Genomic DNA, 22109 nt, shown 5'->3' with positions numbered 1-22109 from the left:
CAATGTCAACAGCACTCAGAGAATGCTGCGTTTCAGCAAGCCTTGTGAAACTCACTACATTAGATTCCTGACTGCTGTTATCTGTGTGCAGCCAAAGTTCCCAAAAATACTGCTACCTGTGCCCAAGCTACCAAGGAGCAGGAGCTGTACAATCACTTGGGCTGGACAAGGAGGACACAGTTCAGCCCACACTCTGCAGTTTGTTGCTCCTGTGCTAGTTTTGTCCTTTTCCCCTGTCTTTCCTCTTTCTTTGTACCTTCCCTTTTCTTCCCCTTGAGCACCAGCCTTAACTTTCCATCACCTCAGAGCACTTTGTCTTTTCTTTCCCTTTCTCTCATGTGCCAGATAGAAAAAAGGAGACCTCCAGTACCACTATCCCTGCATGCTGAGAGATTGTACACTGTTCTGCTGCCCATTTGTGTCTACCATCTTTCACGTGAGAGCTGCAAGAGAGTACAATGGGAGGAAATAAAGTGCCTGTTCTCCAGCAGACTTCAGCTGGGTTTAGTGCAGACACAGACATATTTCTCGAGTACCAGGAGGAAGAATCCAGGCTAGAAGTTTTCTCTACTTTAATCCTGCTCTCCTTTTCCCCACACCTTCTATAGAACATGCTCCCATTTCTATGGACTACTGATCTCATTGTGAAGGTGCTTGAGTAAGACTGACTTGTGGTGACAGAACAGCACCTCTGGCAGGAATCTTGCCAGTCCTCTAAGCAGCTCTTCATTGCTTTTGTTTAAACAAGCACAAACTCAGTTCACTCTTAAGTGCTGGACCAACAGCTTTGGAGTATAGTCAGGTACTAGAAGTAGCACAGCAAAGTCTGTCTCTACTCCTTGTCCTCACTTAGGAGGATAAGCTAGAATACAAGCAGCTGCTGAAACAGCCACAGCTTTATCTCAGGGAGATACATGGGAGCTACCTCCTGCATTGAACCTAAGGCTTCTGCGCAACCCCTTCTTGGCCAAACAGACAAGGTGAGAAGCAGCTTTAGTGATGGTGTCTTACAGATGGTCATCCCTCTGTTCTCTGCTCTGTAGGACATATTCACATAGTACAAAAGCAGGGTGGGAGCTGGGAGGAGGGTATGTGTGTCTGTGTTTAAGCAACAACACAGCACTTAGAGTTTTATTTAAATGTCTGTCTAGGATTTTTTATGTGCAAGTGCCAAGATGCCACAGCTGAAGCAAATCTTAATTTCAAATATTACTAAACAGCATTCACAGATAAGGGAAAAAAGTGCCCGTGTGATTTCACAGAATCATTGAATGGTCCATACAAAAGATTATTATGAGCTTCACAAAGTACAGCCTCCTTTAAACAGGCAGCTGTGTTCATAGATTGTGCTAATTATGGGCTGAGTTTGCAAAGAACATGAAAGCATGTGGCAGACATGAGAGAGATATCAAGAACAAACTCACAGAGCGTACTAGATAGCCTTAAATACTCCCTACACTTTGAAATAGAAAGCACATCAATGCTAATATTGGAAGGTGTAACTGACTAAGTGTTAAATGCCAACATCAACCTGTCTATGCAGCCCTATTTAATATAGACAGCAGCAGTGGAACATTGTCACAGGCATATGAACTTGTATGTTCTGGAAAAATTCCTTTGAATGGTACATTTGCCTCCTAAAAGCCAGCACATTTCAGAGCTTGCTTTAAGTTTCCTGAGCTTTAAAATGTTTTTTATTAATTACAATAGCATATTTTAAAGTGACAGCTCAATCCTTAGAAGAGAATTCAAGCTATTTAAAAGGAAGCAACTACACATCTTCCATCTCCTTCAGGGGTTTCCAGGCTACAAGTTGCTCACTGCTTCACATGTCATAGGTACAGGTCCAAGGAGGATTACTTGCTTGTGCCAGAAGGCACAATTTTCAGTCTGAGAAGTAGAACTGATTATCATTCATCCTTATTGCACCATATCCATAAGAAAGGGCCATTCACTGTTGACAACAGTGATTGCCCATTTTTATGGCTACCCAATGTTGATACACAAAATCAAGTGTATAGGTATTTTACTGTCTAAACAAAGGTAGTAAGGACAAAGTACTACTGGGGGGTGGGGGTGGGAGTTACCAGCACCTCAGCCCCAAATGAAAAATGTTCCAGAGAGAGGTTTAATACGAATGTTTAAGTGAAAAATGAACCATTTGGATCAGGTCAGAAAATTCTTTAACTACATTTGCAAAGCCGGTCTCAATTTTGTCCCTTATTGGCTGGCAGGAAAACAGAAGAGAGATAAATAATCTATAAATACTTCCACTACCTGAACACAATCAGGACCACAATGTGCTTTAAGTTGTAATACAAACTTAGAGTTACCTTAGTTCAAATACCCCTTACAGGGTTATACTACCAGGTCTTGGGCTGCTAAGCAAATGACTGGGGACTCAGAGGACTATGAAGGCAGTACATCCAAAATTATATTAAAAACTATCTAGCACAGAAACTAATTAAAATAAGCTGAATTCATGCAGAAATAGCTTCAAAATGTTATTAGATGGTAAATACCTTCTTCCTCATCTGCTTCAACTATTGATCTAGAAGCAAACATTTTAATGACTTACACAACAGCACAAGGCAGAGGCTCTTGGGGCTGCTCCAGAGACATTCTGTGCTTGCAGTGACCAGCACAGCCTGACTTGGCACGGCACAGCCAACCTCTCCAAACTAGGTTTGCACAAAAGATGCCTCAGTCTTGCCTGCCAGGAAAGGGAGCAGTGCTTTGTGACTAAGTGAAAGTTCACCCCTGTTGGTTGCACAACAGTAACAAAGCAAAAAAAGGCTGCAATTTCAGCTTGGCCATGAGCCTGGCTCCTGTGGCATTAGGCTTTACAGGTGAATTAATCTTCTTCATTTGGTGTGTTGATGCATATGGTACCCAATGAACATTCTGTGGGCCTTGGTATGTTCAGAGGCAAGCAGCCAGGCTGGGTTTCAAACACTTAGAGAATAAAGACTCTTTGATAAAGTGAGCCAGAAGAATGACAGGATTTTGAAGGAGAGAAGATAGTCTCTAGCACAGCTGCAATACTAGCTGCATGCTAACATCCATATTTAAACAAATCATAGAACATTTCTTTACACATCAGAAAAGCACAGGAAACTGACACTTCACAGCTTTTAGCTGGCAGCAAAAAAGTGAAGAGAGGAAGTTTTGAAGATCCATGCTCAGCTATCTACCTCAGCTTCAGAAACTGCTCCTGTATTTCAGAAAATAAAGAGAGCATGAAAACTTCAGCTTCAATAATATGGAGCCTTCACTTTGTTTAATCGTATCTCAAAGTTATCAGAAACGTGGTTTCTTGTAATGAAAAACAAGTTTGTGGAAAGCCTCTTGTCTGCTGAGTAAACAGACAACTTGGGGAGGCTGTTCTCTGTACAGCAGCAGTTTAGATTTTCTAAAGAGTTTACTGATGAGCAAACCTGATGCATTAACCCTTTTGTTTAAGGAAGCTTCAAGACTAAAAATACTTGTGATGAAGCAAATCAAAGGACAAGAGCACACTGCAGTAGTTGATGCCAAGGGGTTATTTTGTGACAGGTGAAGGTTTTGACTGAAATAAACATCACCTGTGTCTGACAATGTCACTGTTGTACTGAAGTACACTAGTGGAGTAATAAAGCCAGTGGCTGCAAATGTACATGAGCACTGAAGCTCTATCAGAAAGGCCAGCAGGGCAGAACAGTCCACTAAGACTGTAGAACCAAACTGAGCATCATTATCCTGATAACACAGGATAAAAAGAAAGATTAAGAATATCTGACAACTTGCCTGAGACCACACTGACTCAGAGGCACAGCAAAGAGAACAGGGCCTCTGAGATTGTCACTTCAACATGCTGTTCACTGAGTCAAATGCTTCTTGCTGACCTGATTTGTTAAGCAAGGCCCACAGTCCAAGCTGAGAAATTATACCAACTACCTCAAGTTGTATTAGTATGCAGCTAGCAGCAGGCTGGAGGGACTGCATCAGTGCAGAATGCGAAGAAAATTCAAAATTCCAAACTATAAACACAGTCCAAGCAAGATGCTTTTTTCAAGAGGGGCAAGTGCCAAGTGTTGCATTTAGACAGCAGCAAAGAGTCATATATAGGATGGAAAGAACCGCCAGGACTGTTGAGGGTGCCTGGAGGCTCGTTTGGGACCCACTGGAAGCATCACTAGTCAATAATACCACTGAGGGGAAAAAAATAGAAAAATAAAGGCTGTTATCATTCCAGAGTGCAGTAACAGCAACACTTCCTGCAAGGCAGTGTTAAGGCAAGGTCTAGATGAAACATCAGTATTTCAGTCTGTGTGTTGTTTGTCCAGACACTGAACAGCTGGAGAGAGACAGGTAAACCTCACTTACAAACAGGAACAAGCTGAAGACTGGGAAGGGACATGAGAAAAGCATTTATTTTTCTTGAAAAACAGGAACAATTTGTTCTCCTTGCCCCGGCTAGTAGGAGCTCAAATTGAAGTGAGAAAGATTTGGAGGAGGAAAAGGGAGAGTGTGTTAAATCCCCAAAAGCCAGTGAAGGGGTAACAGAGAAGCACAGAGGAAAAAGCTGCTTGAAGGAGATGTGGCACAATCATCACTGAAAGCCCCTGAAAACCAGTTAAATACATGTGAGAAACAACAGACCTGCTCTTACCTTAGGCCAAGTATAGGACTCAAGCTACAGTATTGTCTCCATGTTGCTCAGGAAACTTTTTGGGCTTAGAAACCTTCTTTAGGTCTCAAATCTACTAATGCTCTTTTAAAGTTAAAGAGAAGTTGCAAAGAATTGCTTAGATGTTAACAGCAACAGTTTATCTGATGTTTCCAACTAAACCACCTGGTTCTACTAAAAAAAGAAAACATATTTACTTACAAATCCTCGTGTGTGTGTACACATGACATTCTTACACACACATACACACTCACATATAGTACATCCAGATAAAGCTGTATCTGTTAATACAAGAATGTATGAAAACGTCCACAAGTCTGCTGTTCAAGAGTTGACCAAATTCCACATTGCAGTCACAATGTGGATTAAAGACTGTTTGTGCCAACTGCTAAAGCTCTTGAGATCTTGGGAGGTACTGTACAATAAGGGATTGAATTGTGTCTGGTGGCACAGAACACCAAAGGGCACAAACATGCATGTAAACACAGGACATCAGGAGTGGTGAAATGGTGTATCGTGAAGGCAGCCACAGGAGAATCAAATGACTGCCCTGAATGTAACAGAAGGAGATGCAAAGTCGGGATTTTTTGCAGAAGACAAAACACACTCACGCTGGATACTCAGGCACTCTTCCCTTGAAGGCAGGTAGATCACGAACATATTCATTGTACAGCCACTTCACTTTGAAGTGTAAATTCATATAGTCTGCACTTTTACACAGTCTGTGTTTCTCATGCTCTGTAAGGAAGGAAAAAAAAAAAAAAAGCAGTTAGGTCCAAATTTATCACTATCACTGCATCAGGCACAGGAGGGTCTTATAAAGCATGTCCAGAGTATGCAATGGTTTTGAGGATGAAGCACCTATAGAGCAACAAAATCTCCACAGCAGGATTTTGACAGCAGGCAGGGGTTCTTCATGGTTGGCTGTTGGGGATCTGGAGTTTATTTCTGTTGCAACAATTAATAATTCCTTTTGTTGAAGACCTTTTGGTTGTTACAGCAACTAAAACAGAGCAATCTCTTACGGCCTTTCCATTTAACGTACAACAGTCCAGATCTCATCTTTGCAGGAAACAAATCAAGGAGAGTGAATCTGTTTACTCTTGGATATAAACAAAGGCAATACCACTACATTACCTAAGAGACAGGAGTGAAAATAATCGAGTTCTTTGGAGTTTAACAGTGTGAGTCACAAGCAAGGTCAAACAAGCTGCACAGGAGCTGAAAACTTCCCCCATCCCCAGTTTGGAGAAATTCATGACATTTCTCTTTCAGAAGACAACACTTTTCTTATTTGCATCGCCTTCCTGAGCATAGTCCACTGAAGCAACCTACGACTGCTGCTGAGCCTCTTCCTCTTGCCAGGCTTCATTATGTTTTGGTACCCAGGCTATGTGAGAACAACACAGTTGCTCCCTGTTTAATGCACACACCTCCACAACCCGACCCTTCCCGCACACCTACGCTGACAAAGCACTTGCCGTATGCAGACCTACATTTCTGCAGAGATCATCTCCCTAGACCACTGCTCCCCGCTCCCCCTTCTCTCTCACAAGAACTGCATGCTTTCTGTCTTTGCTCCCAAGGCCCTTCACAGCCTCCACGGGAGGCTCCTTCTACTGCACTGCTTTTCTTCTAAATCCTCCTTGAAAGGAACAGAATTAATTCCTTTTTCATACTGCTAAAAGGGCTCAGCAGCCCGTTTTCATCTGCACTGAGAACCTGAATTATGAGCTGACCAATCCTGCACTACCACTCCCTAGTGCTGCCTGTCCATATCCATCTCTTCTTTTCCAAGCTTCAACAGCATGAGTATACTTTGTGCCAGGCTTCTTTGTTCACTCTAGCACCACAGTATGCTGCTAGTCCATGACTGCAGTGTGAGATATGAGACTAAAACATGCATTATTTTGGCTTAGACTCATTTTTTTTTCCCCAAACTTTGAATTCAGACTCATCTTCCTACCTTTTATGTGGTTACCTCACTATTGATACAACTTTCCAAGGGCATCACTGCTGACATGTAGGCAGGATCCAACTATGTTAAAAAGAGAAAGTTTTTCTCTTAACTTTGAATGGCTTTTATCTGGGACTTTGTGTACAAGTACCCAGTAACTGGATAGATATATGCACATGCAAGCAACACATGCTACAGATACTCATTAGCAAAAGATATATCTCGATGATGTAAAATGGCCCCAGTTTTCTAATCAATTACCTGACAGACAAGCTTATCTTATGATATAATCTATTTTCATGCAAATGTGAATTCTTGCAACTATTTCAAAATCTTAAGAAACCTCCACATCTCTTGGAGATTCAACAATATGCAGAAGAAGAAAGCCCAAATAAATTATGAATTATCCAACTGAAAACACAAAAAATAAAGAATTTGTAATGCATCATTATTTCATGAGCTTTGTCAGCTCCCAAAGAAGTGGAACACGCCAGTAAGTTATTTGCAAAACTCTGTAGCAGAGCAATACAGATCTCCTTCTAATTCACATGTAGGAGATTCACATAGATACAATCTCAAAAAAAAACAACAACTCAAACGAACAAACAAAAAACCCACAACCTTCGTTTTAAATAAATTAAAATGCCCAATATCTGAGAGACGTAGTCTCCAGGGGTCACAGATAATGGACAAATTACTGTATGTATGATACTATTTCACATGTACTATGATCCATTTACTCTCCACGTGAATTCTCTTGTACTGGAGCCAAGGAAAGTCCATTGATGTTTTACATCAATAAATCTAGTATCTTTCTTCAGCGCTAAGGAAGTATAAGTATACTCAGTGTGTGAATTGCTGACCTCCCTCAAGAACAACTGCAGAAGAAAATGGAAAGCTCTCTCCACAGCCCTAAAACTGGAAACAAACACAGCAATGACCATGTCTGCTTAGCTCCCTGTGGGAGTGAAGAAATCAACAGAAAGCAATAACTTAATTAACTTTGATAAGCACAGCCACCCATGTGTTGCTCCTGCAGAAGAAAGGCCTGACTTGGAGGTAAAAAGGACTAAAATCAGATTTATTTCCTCAAAATTAAGCAGAGCACTAAAAGCAATTAACTCAAGCCTTTTCTGGTTTTTAGGACACTTAAAACATTACTAAGTTGCAGAGGAGGAAAATGCAGAGCAGCCACAGAAGCATAAACCCAAGGACTGCTAGTAGGACTACCTAGCCAACTAAGCAGTAAAGGCGAGGCTTGGCACCAAGGGGATAAAACTACAAGAAAGTAAAAGGAAGAAAGAGAGGTCTTACCGCCATAAAAGAGAACTTTACGTATGCGAAAGAAAGGTGGGGCTAGTGACAGAGAAAAGACAAAAGTGAACTACAACAGCTCAAACATGCTGAAAGACAAAGAAAGCCAATAAAATCCCAACCCCCCCTCATTTCCAGCAGCTCCTACCATCAGCATTCCCCTCTTTAAGGACCCTGCATGGTTCTGATCAGCTGCTTTCTTTGTAAGGGAAATGGCTAAGAGCTTGTGAAAGTGACATGGAAACACACCGGCCAGAGGTATGCTTTGAAAACCCATTTTAGAAAAAGTAAAGTGAAGAGCGTGGGTGCCATCAGTCTTAGCACATTTCCGTTCTGCTTTATAACCTGCTGACTTTTAAAGAGCTTAGCAGCAGCAACAGTGGAAGAGTGCACATATATTTTGCAGCAACTGCTGTGTTTTATCCTGAAAAGAGCACAGAGTTCTTTAAGTCTCTTACACTTCCTCAGAAGATTTCACCTGCAGCCTGCTCTGGAGAAGAGCTTTTAGGGTCACCGAGGCCATATTATTAAGGTATCAATAGGGAACTGCTTGCCAGCAGCACACTTTCTTATGTTGTGTCGAGCTCTATTTTTCGGGCAGAGAACAGGACTTCCACCACATCCTTAATCCGTGGATTTTTTTTCTTGACCATCAGCCTACTTTCCATGGGCTAGTTTCTAGCAAATAATGTTGAATTTCTGCAAAGAAACTCTGATAGGTCCTGAGGCTGCTGAGGTGCTAACAGTTTAGACAGCTGGCATCTGTGTGTGCATCTGATTCCCATCCCCTTATCAGAAGTGAGACTGTTGCAGAATGATTTATTTCAATCTTGCCCACCAAGTCTACTCAGTCTCTCCTCCTACTAGAGATGCTTCCAATTTACAACTCTCCTAATGCCGGTGTGTCCAAAATAAGATGAACCATTGCTGTCAAGGATGACATTGATTTTCTATTATTGTATTTTAATGTCTTCCAGTAAAGGAAGAGCAGAAGTCCTTTTTGCTCAGACAGCTTGTGCTTTCAGGATGACAGAGATTTCAGAGCACAGCGAGAAACCTAGTAACTCCAGTTACCAGTGTGGTCACAAGTAGATTATCTAGCTGCTGAGCACAGGTCAGCATCCTAGAGGTGGAGCTAACAGTATGACTTAGAAAAATTATCCTCTACACTGCAGTAATTCCAGCGTAGCATGATCTTGCCAGCCAAGTCTGGTCCACATGACCTATCTGATCTGTTTTCCTCTTGGGTTGACAGGGAATAAGGTTTACTTCTCAATGCCTCATCCTGTACAACCTTCACTGGTGAGGAGGGAAGGGCCAGGTCTGCTGTTCATGGTGCCCTGAACTGTCACTGTTCTGGGGGAGAGAGAAAACAGAACAAGATGGGCAGATCCTGGAGCTTCCACTCTGAGCAGCAAAGCCTCCTTAGGGAAGACAAAGGTAAAAGATTGGTCTAACATGCACCTGCTCTCCAGCAGGCAAACACACTCTGCCATAATTATTGCTACCAGTTGCTGAACGTATTTTAAACAGAAAATAGGTGTTTCATTTTTATGACCTGAACATTTTGCACATTAGCAGTCTAACTCTTCAAAAACTGCCCAAAGGACACATGCTGCAGCATCCACAGACTAGCAAGGCTTCTGGTTCTGAGGTCCCTAAACACTGTACTCCAGGTATAAATTAGTATTTACATATTACCCTGCACAGGCCACACAGTGCACATGGGGGTAAGCTCCAGCTGGGAGAGGAACCATTAGCTGCCATCCATGGGGAAAAAGGAATACAACTCATGGAGCCAGGCACTGCTCTCCAACTCAGAACAGACACCTCCCACCTGAGCCTCCCAACTTTCTCTAGAGTGCGTAACAGAGAGCAACCTGGTAGCATCAGGCTGGAAGGAGGGAAGGGGCAGTTTCATGCAGTCAGGCTGGCACTCTTTCTATACCAAAGCCATCACATGGCCTTTAAGCTACAAGAATATTTACTCCCACTGCAGAGTAAAAGGACCAGCAACCCTCAATCATCACCCCAGCCAGGAGGAAAGGAACAGAGCTACACATGAACTAGAGCTCTGACCTCACCATTTTTTTTTTCCCATCAGATGTTATCTACAGCTTAATGCCTGGGGCGCAGCAAAGGGGCTCTCACCCAGAACTGCTCAGCGTGTCAGGTACCATCAAAAAACAACTGGAGTGACTAGTCAGAACAGCATCACATACCCTCCATTTCTGCAGCAGGAGTATGGTCTTCCCACCTTCTTTGCAGATCTGCTCATCACTGGCATAAAACTACAGGATACTAAAGCTAATAGTAGCAACTACATCCGAAGTGCTTAAACTACAGCTAGCGGATGAAAGTCTTTGCCTACTCACAGCTAGAGCTTCCTAAGAAGCACAAACTTACCACTTGGTGAGGTGAATGAGCTCATGTTATCCAGAACTTAGGAACAGAACATAAGGGAAAACACCATAAAGAAAGTTAGGAGCAAATATACTCCAGGTTCATGTGCATGTATCTCCACAAAACAGATCAGCTTTTGTTACAGAAAGCACTTGATGCATATAGATCTTGGAGCACATCAGAAATGCACCCAGTGAGCGCTCCACAAACTGACAAAGACAGGAATATGAAACTCTAGGTGTAATTAAACTGGTAGAGAAATTAGCAACTCAAACTGAGAAAGGACAGAGCTATGAGCTGTGGAGGGCAAGCCTAATAATCATCCTTCACATCATTTAATGTTTCCTTTAATCCCTTTTTCTCCTAATTAAAAAAAAAAAATGCAGTGAGCTAATCCAATCATCTGTATTTAAAATACATATAGTAAAGGTTGTAACTGAATTATTGTAGAGCTTGTTATAAAGCTTCTGAGAGCACAGCAGTGAGGAATCACACATGCCTCAAATAGAATCTGCACCCTGAGGATTTCTTAAATTTGTAAGAGACACACACCAACAGAGCCTGTGTCATTGTTCAATCCTCCTGAAGGACTTGCACAACTAGAGTACAAATGCATGTATCATGCAGTTTTTCACCCTTCATTCAAAATGCACACCACTCCCAGTCCAGTTGCTGCTTTTGTGTCAACTTTTCTCACCAAGAAATACTTTGAAGAGGGATGTTCTTTCAGCAAGTATTTGCTATGCACTGATGAACTCACAGGTGGAAACACTATGCCAGTTCTTTTCTTAAGAAGCTCACAAGTGACCAGAAGGATGTCAGGAAAAGCAAAAATAAGCCCAGGAAGAACAGAGTCAAAGAGAGGGCATGGCATGAGATGTGAACAAAGAAAACCTGGGAATCAAAGTTAACTCAAGCAATCAAACAGAGCCATGCAAAAAAGAAAAAAATATAATCCGTCTAAGTCATGTCCCCTTTGACAGTCAATTCACAAACATAACCAGCAATCTTTTTGCAGCTGCATTTTGGATACACAAGATAATGTTAGGAAAGTCAGCAACTAGATCTGGCAAGATCCAATTCTGGTGCTGGGAAGGAGGAAGACACAGCACTTTCAAGTTGTAGAAGTGCAAACTACATTATAAATTCCCGAGGGTAAGCACACAGAGAAAAATAAGGACAAAACAGAAAGAGGAGCCAAAACCGCTGTAGGAGCAAGGACTTTCTGGGGAATGTGAACATGAAGTTATCACAGTTGGCTTAACTCTTAACGCATAGGCAAATAGTGTCAGACACTATAAGAGACTCTTCAACGCAGTAGGTCTTAGTCTTTCTTCCCAGTGTCTGTTCTTACATAAACAAAACCACACAATACAAAGGCAGTGTTGGGTACAAGCACGTGTAAGAAGTTCCTAACACAAAAGTGAGAACATTTCACCCGAACTTGCAGCCTGCTGAATTCAAGCCTAGGGCTGGCAAAGGGTGCTTCTATTCTTCCCCTCCCCATCCAGCACAGTCTCTGCCCCTGTTGTGTTGACACAGACTGAAAAATACACGGAGTTAATCTCCTTCACTTACAGAACAACCCCACAGACTGCTCCCAAAAAACAAAATGCAGGAAACTCTCCTAGCTGGCAGCAGTTTTGTGTTTTTCTAGCAGTCTGAAGCAAGAGCTTAGGAGGCTGTCACTCCTCTAAGTGACTTTGATCAAACTGAAGGAAAATGGATTGAGCATAATTTTGTGAGTGACCAAAAGCAGTAACTGGACATGGTTTTGGAGTATGAATACAGCTAGCATGCTATAGGCAGCAGTGTCACTTCCATTTTATCACATCATCACATTAGAGAAAATTATAAAGTCTGACCCTGCAAAACACTGGGAAAACAACTACTACTGCAGCTGAAGAGGTGAACTTCATAAGAAGCTGATTACACTGTGCAAATTAATTTATAGCACAACTTACAGCACTAACAACTGCCCCCTCCTTGGAGGTGTTCAAGGCCAAGTTGGACAGGGCTTGGAGCAAGGTCTAGTGGGAGGTGTCCCTGCCCATGCAGGGGGGATGGAACTACATTATCTTCTAGGTCCTTTCCATCCCAAACAGTTCTGTGATTCTATGAACACTAACTTCAGAAACTAATAAACCATCAGAAATGTACCGCAAATGGCAAAATTCCTTTCTGGGAGGTTGTTGGGCTCTGCATGCCTAACTCATTTTAAGAAACAGTAAAATTTTCCTTTACTAGAGACTGGCGTATTTATGCAAAGATTCATTCAAAATGAAGATGTTTGTAGCAGGATTTATTCTAACAGCATATTTCTGCCAATGGCTTAGACAGGATATACTGTATCATCCAAGCAATTACAGCCATGCTACAACCCAGAGTCCACCTACACCTCCAGCCCTTTCTACCATTGTACCTTGCATAAAGAAGTGGCTGTTGATCTAATCACAACCTCAGGCCAAAGTGAACTTCTGATTTCAAGCTAGATGGGATGACCATAAACAGCTTGTGAGACAGCCTAACCCTCAGGTCTAGAGCTCATGGAAATCCCAGCCCCAATTCTCACCTATGAAGCAGCTCTCCACAAATCAACCACTAGAAATCCCTGCTCCAAATAGTGGTGCTCCTAATGTGCTTAAGCCATTTACACCAAATGGATGGAGAACAAGAGATCAGCAACAAGTCAGCTGGCAGCAGTGAGGAGCTCTCCTACCTTCCATGGCGTATTTCATATCCTGGGCAAACAGACTCCACATCACCTCTGCGCTGATCTTCCCAACAGCAAGCTCCTGAGGAAACCTGAGGGGACATTTAGGAAAGGCTTGGGTATGTATGAGAGCAAAGGACTCATTTTTATTCAGCTCTGAGATAAACTGCAAGCTGAAAAGCTCAACATTGCAGATGCTTCTTTCACCCTAGATAAATGACCAGGTAGAAAATGGAGTTCATGGACTGGACTCTGTGAGATAGATTAAGTAACCTGAAAACAACACTGCTGTTGAGACTGGTTTAAACTTAAAAAGATAGGCCCTGAACATGATGTCAATGCCCTTGCATGTTTTTCTCCCCTTTTTTTTTTCCTTTTTCTTTTTTATGGGCTGACAGGTGAAGACTAATCAGGTGTCCCTGCCATGTTAAAACCAATTATCACTACAGTGCAATCCAGCTCTTTGTATATAATAACTTATCAGGTATCTCCCTTTCTCCTGCCCTGTGGGACTGCTGAAGTATGCATCAGCTAAATACACCAGTTTCAGGTTCCTTTCCAATGCTGTTCCAACCCCACGTGATGCAACCTCCCGGGCTGCACTGAACACCATGTTCCTGAACCACAGTGTAAGGTGTTGTCACCATGGCACCACACCACTGAGTGCATTAATGTGCAAACCAGAACTGCTCAACATCAGAAAAAAACCAAAAGAACTCTCACCCCATTTTCAGGTGCCTCCCTGAGTTCAGGGTTGTAATAATCAGGGTGTTTGTGCTCGAACGCCATCGTAACTGAAACTTTTGAAACTCTTCCATCCCAATCAAAAAGAGTTATTTATATAGACAGAGACAGATAAGACAGAAAGACAGACAAGATAAGTACTTCTATAAATACACGAGTGACAGAAGTGATAGAAAGCAGTTTAACAAATAAAACAGAGCACACAGAGACCAGCATTAGCCATATAGGACATGGAAGATTCTTACTGATTCAGGACTGGGGTATAGGAATTCTTGTCCTCTTCTATGATGGAAACTATTAAAGTAATGAGTTTGGGCCAGAAATCCAGGTTCCTGATGCTCGGGCCCTGCTCCTCAGGAGGCAGGTCCTGACTTTTGTTCTGGGAAGGAAGTAATCGGAAAACCAGCGTACATAAAAGGGAGAAGAAAAAGCTGACAAATGTAGATCACCATACAAACTCCAAACACTAAATACCTGTGGACCCTTTCTTCTGAATAACTTAAAATTATTAATATCTGCTGGCAACTTGTATTATCTAATGCAAAACACAGTAACATGCCAAACCATGTTGCTTACTGGTGGCCTCAAACGCAAATAATTCCCATTTTGTCATTTACCATACCAAGGGCAGATCCAGAAGATCTGCTGACACATCATTTGCTCTAAGGTTGTTACAAATACTTGCAACCTAGATTGGTGACTATATCCATGTTGACACGTTATATGTGCATTACTGCAGAGCAGCCAGTAGAGCTCTTGAAAAGAGCAAGCAGCGGACTTGAAAACAGTGTGTGTCTAGAGGTACCTCCTAAGTCCAGTGCAGGACTCTGGATGTCAGAAAACAAGATAAAATTTCACTGCTTGAGGTTATCTGTGCTAAAGACAGTTTTCTTGATCAGTCTACATTTGCTCCAATTCTCTTTTGCTCACTCAAAGCTGCCTCAAACGTTCCCTTCACAAATAGCTGCTCAGGAAATAAAATAGCTGAAGCTGGCAAAACAATTTGTAATTAGTTATTGTAAACCAAATGTCATCCTCCACCTACTAATTAGCACTAATTAATTGATTACAAGTTTTGTTCATTCAGAAGATAACAAGTGACATAATTTTGTTTGTGGGAGCTTTTTATATCAATCAGTATTCTGGTTATTATCTTAAGGAAATCAGAAATGAGGATTTCTGCCCATTTATCAGCTACTCACAGGATCCGTCTGGTACTCGCGACTATACAGCTCGTGACAGTTGTTGAAAATGTACTCATAGGTGGAGTTCAGGCAAGCTTTCACACAGTCCTTCACTACCTGGCTGGCTCGGGGTGGGCTCTGCAGCTCTTGGACCTGGCAAGAATACAACAAAGAGAGTAAAACGAAGCACTTTTCATAAATCAAACAGGGAAAGAGCAAGTCACCAGGGTTTGTGAACTACCCAGGACTTGGAGGACCTTCTTCCAGTGACTGGTGCTACCAGCGACCTGAAAAGATGAAAGGACCTCTCCTGATGATGCCTGGAGGCATCAAACAGCAGAGACAATCCTTATGACCCCGAATGTTCATTTGGAGCACAAAAGATTTTGAGGTGCCAAGGAAGACTGCTCAGAATAAATAAACCATGTGGCTTGATACGTGTATAATCTGAGCCAAGCACGCACAGTTTCTCCTAAATTTATAGGATTTTGCTATGAAGCCAGCAAGCAATCTTCTCAAACATTGGAAGAACATGCAACAGATTAGAGGACATCACATCTGATCTGGAATGTCTTGCTGAAGATGAAGCGCTCACATGCCTTTAAATACAACAACTTTCTTTAAAGGGTATCTTTCTTCACAGGCTTCACTGAATTTTAAAGCACACCAGAGTCCTTACAGATATACCAGGGAATAGGCCTTCCCCTCTTGCAACAACAGCTCTTCTCATTATTTGTTATGTTGCTTTAGAAAAACAGTGTAGGGTTACTTTGAACTAATGTGCAGGCATCACCCTGCAAATCAAACTATAACTTGAGGCAATTCTGGTATCGTCATTACCTCTAAACTTTTTGGAGTATTTCTACAAAGCAAACTCAATACAGATATATTGTCTGAATGAACACTTATGTTCAAAATAAAGCTCTAAAACATCATCTACCCTAGGGCTTAAGAGTAAAATTTTAAGCACTTCTTAAGATAGCTCAAATTAAAGACTTGCTTTGTTTTCAACAAGATAAAAATTACTCCGTGATGTGTGCTAGCTTACAACAGTATTTTTTTTAAGTATAGAAATAAAAATCAGGCATTAAAAATAATGTCATTACACACTGCTAGATCAACCAGCTTAACTACAGAACCAGCACATTAGCATTCATAACAACTCTCTTGGATCTCTGCTGAGAGATACTACTCCGTTTCAGTGCCTTACCCTCCAAGAAATAATTTTTAAAATATTTACTAGATAAAAGATGGTGAAGAGATGGTAGTGACTGATAGAGTATAGCAATTTTCAAAGGAAATGCTTCTTAATGTTAATAATAAAATTAAATAACCTTCCTAATACCAGACAATTTTCTTTTTTCTTCTTTGGCTTGGTTGGTTTTTGTGTGGGATTTTTTTGTTTGTTGTGCCGTATTTATGAATGAAGAGCCTCAGGGAAAAAACAGCTTTCATCTTCATGATTAAAAATACAGTGAGATAAAGATAAAATGTGCATGTTTATTACATGGTCAGCAGATGATCTTTATTTTCCCTAAGTGCCTAAAGAATAATAACATGAAACAATGGTTTGAAAATGGAAAATTAACTCCTGTGGCAAAAATTGCAGGGGCCCCATTCCCATCCCTAGCCAGTAACACTACCTTCATCCTGAAAAAAGTGATGCTAGTCAGCAAATCCACTGTAGACTTCAGGTCCTGCAGTCGTTCACGGCTGCTGGCTGGGAAGTTGTTCTGTCAATGAAAAAGGGAAATCATATTGGAAAACACTGTCAGATCCACACAAGGCTTCACGCACATGCTAAATAAGGGAGGTGTCTTGGAAACATTTCCTGCTCAACAAGCTTGTATCAGTCCAAACAATGCTCAATAAATAAGGCCTTTTTGCTGCAGGAGATTATCTGTTTGTTTAATTAAATGGCTTCTCATATGAATATAAAGTCTGTGGATGACAGGAGACTGAAAACCCTGAGCAGAAGAACCCTCCTTGACTGTAGAAGGGGCAGGTAAGGAGCAACAGCCTGGCCACCAGCAGTCTTGTCCTTTTGCTTGAGGGTGCTTGTGCAAGCCCTTTCCTTTCTGCATTCACCATCTGTTTTTTGGCACCTCTTCTGAGACACCAAGAGATGCAGTATATTAGCAGCCTCTCCAGAGAAACTGGATTTCCAGTGGGGCTCAGTTTTGGGGCCAGTCTTGTTTAATATCTTTATGACTGATCTAGATGATGGGACTGAGTTCTTCCTCAGTAAGTTTGCAGATGACACCAAGTTGGGCAGGAGTGTTGATGTGCCTCCAGGGTAGGAAGGCTCTGCAGAGGGACCTGGACAGGCTGGGTCGATGGGCCAAGGCCAATTGTATGAGGTTCAACAAGGCCAAGTGCTGGGTCCTGCACTGGGGTCACAGCCACCCCAGGCAGCACTACAGGCTTGGGGAAGAGTGGCTGGGAAACTGCCCAGAGGAAAAGGACCTGGGGGTGCTGGTGAACAGTGGCTGAACATGAGCCAGCATGTGCCCAGTAGTAAATGAAGAAAGTAGAGGGTGTAAGAATTGTGATGGACTGATGTCAACACTGGAACTCATCTCTTCACTATATGCTGAAGTGGAGAGGATCTCAACCTGAGTGCAGATCTTGTAGATCCAGTGTTAGGGGCAGTGATTAGAGTTTGCCAGACCTAAAATAAGTGACAACGAGGCTGCAGGTCCTCTTAAAAGATTTCTGTCTTACTAGGGGAGAACAAGTCTGTTTTCTCATTGTAGATTATATCTGGAATAGCTATCTAAGAATAATTCTAATAAATTAATCCAATCAAACTTGCACTTCTGAGAAAGTATTAGACATTAGCATAGTTCACAAACCTTAAATCATTTCAGATGTCTTGAGGAAGTCACAATGGAAGAGCAACAAGCTTGTAATGACAATTCCATAAGACACAAGCTACCCAAAAGGTTAGAGACATAAGAGAAAGCCAAATGGTGCCCAGCAGAATGCCTGATTCTGTTTAGTCCTACTCACCCTGTACATCGAGAGATCAATCCGAAGTGAATTATGAAGTTGGTCCAGAAGCTTCACAAATCGTTCTTTCTGCAGAGCAGAACAAACCAATAAATATCACATATCATTACTGTCCAACTGATGTTCAGATTAAGCAGGGTATTAGGAAATGAGTATCAGATTGCAGGAGAGCAGGAGGAAACAATATGGATGCATGATCTTGTGTGAACCATGTTTTAAACCTTGGATTTACTTGTAGACTGTAATTATTTCTGAAGTCTGTGTAACATTAGAATTGTCATGAAGAACAAAAATCCAGATTCCTAGTCTGCAATTTGCACCAAACTTATATTTAAGTGTAAACATTTGTTCAGAGATTAATAAAGGAACAGGCAGAAAAGGTTCTAATTCAGAGCAATAACACAGTTCCAAGATCTTATCTATTCGTTTGGTGACATGTATTACAAGCTTCTCATGACCAGGTCTCGAGGCAAGGTCTCTCCATTGGATTCTAGCTTGGCATTGTAAACACCTTCTCTTTCAAGCTGTAGATTTTTAGTCCTATGGCAAGCATGAGCACTTGCAAATACTTTTCCAGCACACTCAAATCCATCACATTTTATATAAAAAACATTATTTTAACAAATAGGGGGATAGACTGTTTTTTTGTTTTGTTTTTTTCTTAAAGCAGTTGCTGTTTTCAAAAACAAAGTTCTGAAACGATCAGATTGCACAGTATATTTTATCAACAACATCACCATACAGAGTTTAATATTATTTGCTCATTTTCATACCATCTGTGCTCCAGTGCAATCTGAGCACGAAAAATAAACATCACAATGCATTACACTAATTAATATCTAAAATGTGCAATGATGACAGCAATAAAACTGTTCTTTGTCTAGTCTAGAAGAGCTCCACAGCTTCCTACTCCTCACAGATTTAATGTTCCCTAAACAGAACAAGTTATTTATGAAAGTCAAAAAACACCCTGAGGCAAATTAGAGAAGTTCAAACACACAAACATACCCCAAAATTGGAGGCTGCAAAGCGGTCCGAAGCAGACACATTTGTGGAGGCAGTGGTGTGTGCATAATAAGCATTGATATTGGCAAGTAAGGTGCTCATCACAGCTGGCACGCCTGGGCACATGTATTTAGAGGAGAGACATGCAAAATGCCTGCAAAAGGACAGTTCTGTAAGTCATTCTGGTGTCTTTTGTGTAGCACAACTTGACTCAATTCCTTTAACAGCTCCCTTACTTTGGACTGGCATCATGGGCAGATGAAAGGTAGGTTTTATCTCTTTCTGTAAATCACAGAATTACGGAATGCTTTGGGTTGGAACGGACCTTAAAGATCACCTAGTTCCAACCCCCCTGCCATGGGCAGGGACAACCCTTGCTAGACCAGGTTGCTCCAAGCAGCATCCAACCTGGCCTTGAGCACTTCAGGGAGAGCGCAGTCACAACTTTAGGCAACCTGTGCCAGTGCCTCTCCACTCTCACAGTAAATTATTTCTGCCTAATACCTGAATCTCCAGCATCTCAGAGCTTTTTCAGAAGGATGTCATCTATACAACAGACATGCTTCAAACAAGAGAAATCTGAGAAATGCCTTCACTGCCCTTTCACAATTGTAAAATAGCTCCTCAAGTATTTGATGCCAACAGCTTGTGACCTAGGTCATATCCTGGATCATAATACCAATTCCTAGAACCAAGCCTGACGCAAAGAAATCTGTATAATTTTTTGCCACTTGAAGCAGCCACAGGTTCTGAGGTGACATGAAGCAGCAGCAACTGGAAAGCATTCAAGCACAGCAAGATCACACGCTAGTATTTCTGTGCTGCACTGATATGTGATTCCCTAGGGCTAACCCTTCCAGCCTGCAGGAAGCCTGCATGCTCATTTGCATTTTCCCATTTAACTGCTCTCATTAAAGTGCAAGGAGCCCTCCTGCAGGAAATCTCAAAATTATGCCAAAAGCACCCAGGCTTGTGAAATGATTAAACAATCAAAGAAAATCTGTTAAACATAAGGGGGCAAAAAACATCAGAGCTGAAGAGGTCTGATATTATGGGACATGGAAAGTAAAGTTCATTCCAACAGACAGGAGAGATGGGCCATTTTTAAGCAGTCCATTTTAAGAAGGAATCCTTACTTAGCTCCTAAACTAAATTTGGGAACTATTTTCTAAATGTAGCCTTCTCCATAAGGAACTCATCACAGACATTAGCTTCTGTACTAGTTAGCCTACAAATGATTATAACCAAAAACTCCAGTGAGAGAATTTCACAGGAATTCACAAGTCGGTATTATATTTGTCTGAAATACTAATGCCTGAATGTTAACTTGCTTGCTACATGATACCTATGTACCAAGTGGTCAATTAGGCACTTGGTAAATAAAGACAGACATACAAAATGGCTTTGTTTAATTTGAAAAAGAGAAGGTGTGAGGAGTGTCAATGTCTTGACTATTTAGCAGAGAGAGGAGGATTAGTGAGAAGAGCAAATCAGGCCAAACTCCTTTTTCATCACTGAATGGGTAACTAAACACTGGAACAGGTTGCCCAGGGAAGTGTTTGAATCACCATATCTGGAGGTGTTTTAAGATTCTAGATGTGATGCTGAGAGACATGGTTTAAGCATTAGACTTGGTACTGCAACATTAACAGTTGGCAGAGTTAGGTCATGGTTGGACTTGATCAGAAAGGTCTTTGCCAACCAGAATGATTCTGTGATTCTGTGTGTGATTCTGTAGAGGGAAGTCTAAAAGATAAAAAGCAATGTGCAGCGGTTACAGCATAAGAAATTCAAAGTAGGGTTTTCCAATTTGGATTTCAACCAGAAATTTATTTCCTAGAGTAACACAGCCTCAGGAAAGGAGCGCAGAGAGGCAGTGGATCTCCCTCCATGGGTATTTTCAACTAACTGAAAGATGCCCTGGGCCTGTATCTGGTTCAACTTTCAAGTTAGCCCTGCTATAAGCAGGGATTCGACCTCTGGAAGTATCTCCCAATTCTTTTTCACTTTGGCTTAAAGCTATATGCAGAAAAGGTGCTTGCAAGGTGATGTAAGTAGCAGTTCATAATACATCCAAAGACCCAGACCCCAAAACTTTCAGCTTCTAATATGAAAAAGTTCACTCTTGTCTGCTATAGTTAATATTACATTTAAAATAAGAAATGGGCTAAGCATAGCACTACTAGTCTTTAAGAAAAATGCCTAATCCCAAATCCAACTAAAACTATAGTGACTAGGAAAATGTTCTTTGAAGATCAAGAACTGCATTAGCCTAGCTCCAAGGAGGACAAATTAGTGGCTTCATTATTCAAACATCCCATAAATGCCTTCTGCAGCACCTGGGAAATTAGTGACTTCAAAAGACTGTACAATCACCACAACAGATATGAAGGACAAGCACATTCACAAACCTCAACTCTTCTCACATAATCAGGAATATTCAGTAGGTTCCTTGGGTGGTATCTTTTTAACACAATAGTGCTCAATAGAGACGCTGGAGTCTTAAGACAGGTAATGGCTCGGCCATCAATAATAAAATATGGTCATTTACACTACCAAAGTTGGTATAATTCCTTGTAATTAGTTATAAAGGTGCTCATACAAACAGTTGACATAGATGCTTAATTCCAGTGCTTTGTCAGCCATTTATTTCTAGACCTCAAGGAAACCAGTGATTCAGACACAGGCAGTCTCTTTCTGCTCAGAGAAAGCCCTGTAAGGAGCAGCTGCCACTGCCAAGCCTTCCATTACCAATTACCATATTTGATCTTCTAAACAGTCACATCAATTAGTTACACCAATTATCTCCACGAAAGACCACATGAAATGCATCTTACGTCATGGCCTGGTATATTGACTCAATGCCGTAACGCATTGCAAATTCATCCACAATTTCTTGGGCTGTCTCATCAAAATACACCTTCCAGGCATCATCTCCTTTGGCATCAGGGATCTTCACCACCCCATTCCCTTGCACATCTGTGAGATGGTGAAAGAGGTTCTGAAATAGAAAAGAGGAATTACATTGTATGTGAGGCTGCTGAAGCTTCCACGTGAGTTTGATGAAGAGCTTGGAACTGCTGAGAAGGAACTAAGAAATTTTTTTGC

The 22109-nt window shown here is 41.5% G+C and overlaps 1 protein-coding gene across 1 annotated transcript in view; it reads right to left on the bottom strand.

The window, feature by feature from the left end:
• The window catches only part of UNC13B (unc-13 homolog B), a 219650-nt gene that overhangs the window by 35829 nt on the left and 161712 nt on the right, over positions 1–22109 (bottom strand). The window contains exons 19-26 of the mRNA XM_051642006.1: positions 21839–22002; positions 19005–19155; positions 17997–18065; positions 16628–16717; positions 15003–15137; positions 14046–14179; positions 13063–13148; positions 5281–5407 (exon numbers count right to left, since the gene is read on the bottom strand). Coding sequence (XP_051497966.1) covers positions 5281–5407; positions 13063–13148; positions 14046–14179; positions 15003–15137; positions 16628–16717; positions 17997–18065; positions 19005–19155; positions 21839–22002 — 956 coding nt within the window. The remainder of the gene's footprint in view (positions 1–5280; positions 5408–13062; positions 13149–14045; positions 14180–15002; positions 15138–16627; positions 16718–17996; positions 18066–19004; positions 19156–21838; positions 22003–22109) is intronic.

This window comes from Apus apus, chromosome Z, assembly GCF_020740795.1.
Source record: "Apus apus isolate bApuApu2 chromosome Z, bApuApu2.pri.cur, whole genome shotgun sequence".
Classification (NCBI taxonomy): domain Eukaryota; kingdom Metazoa; phylum Chordata; class Aves; order Apodiformes; family Apodidae; genus Apus; species Apus apus.
This window is presented reverse-complemented; position numbering and strand designations above follow the sequence as displayed.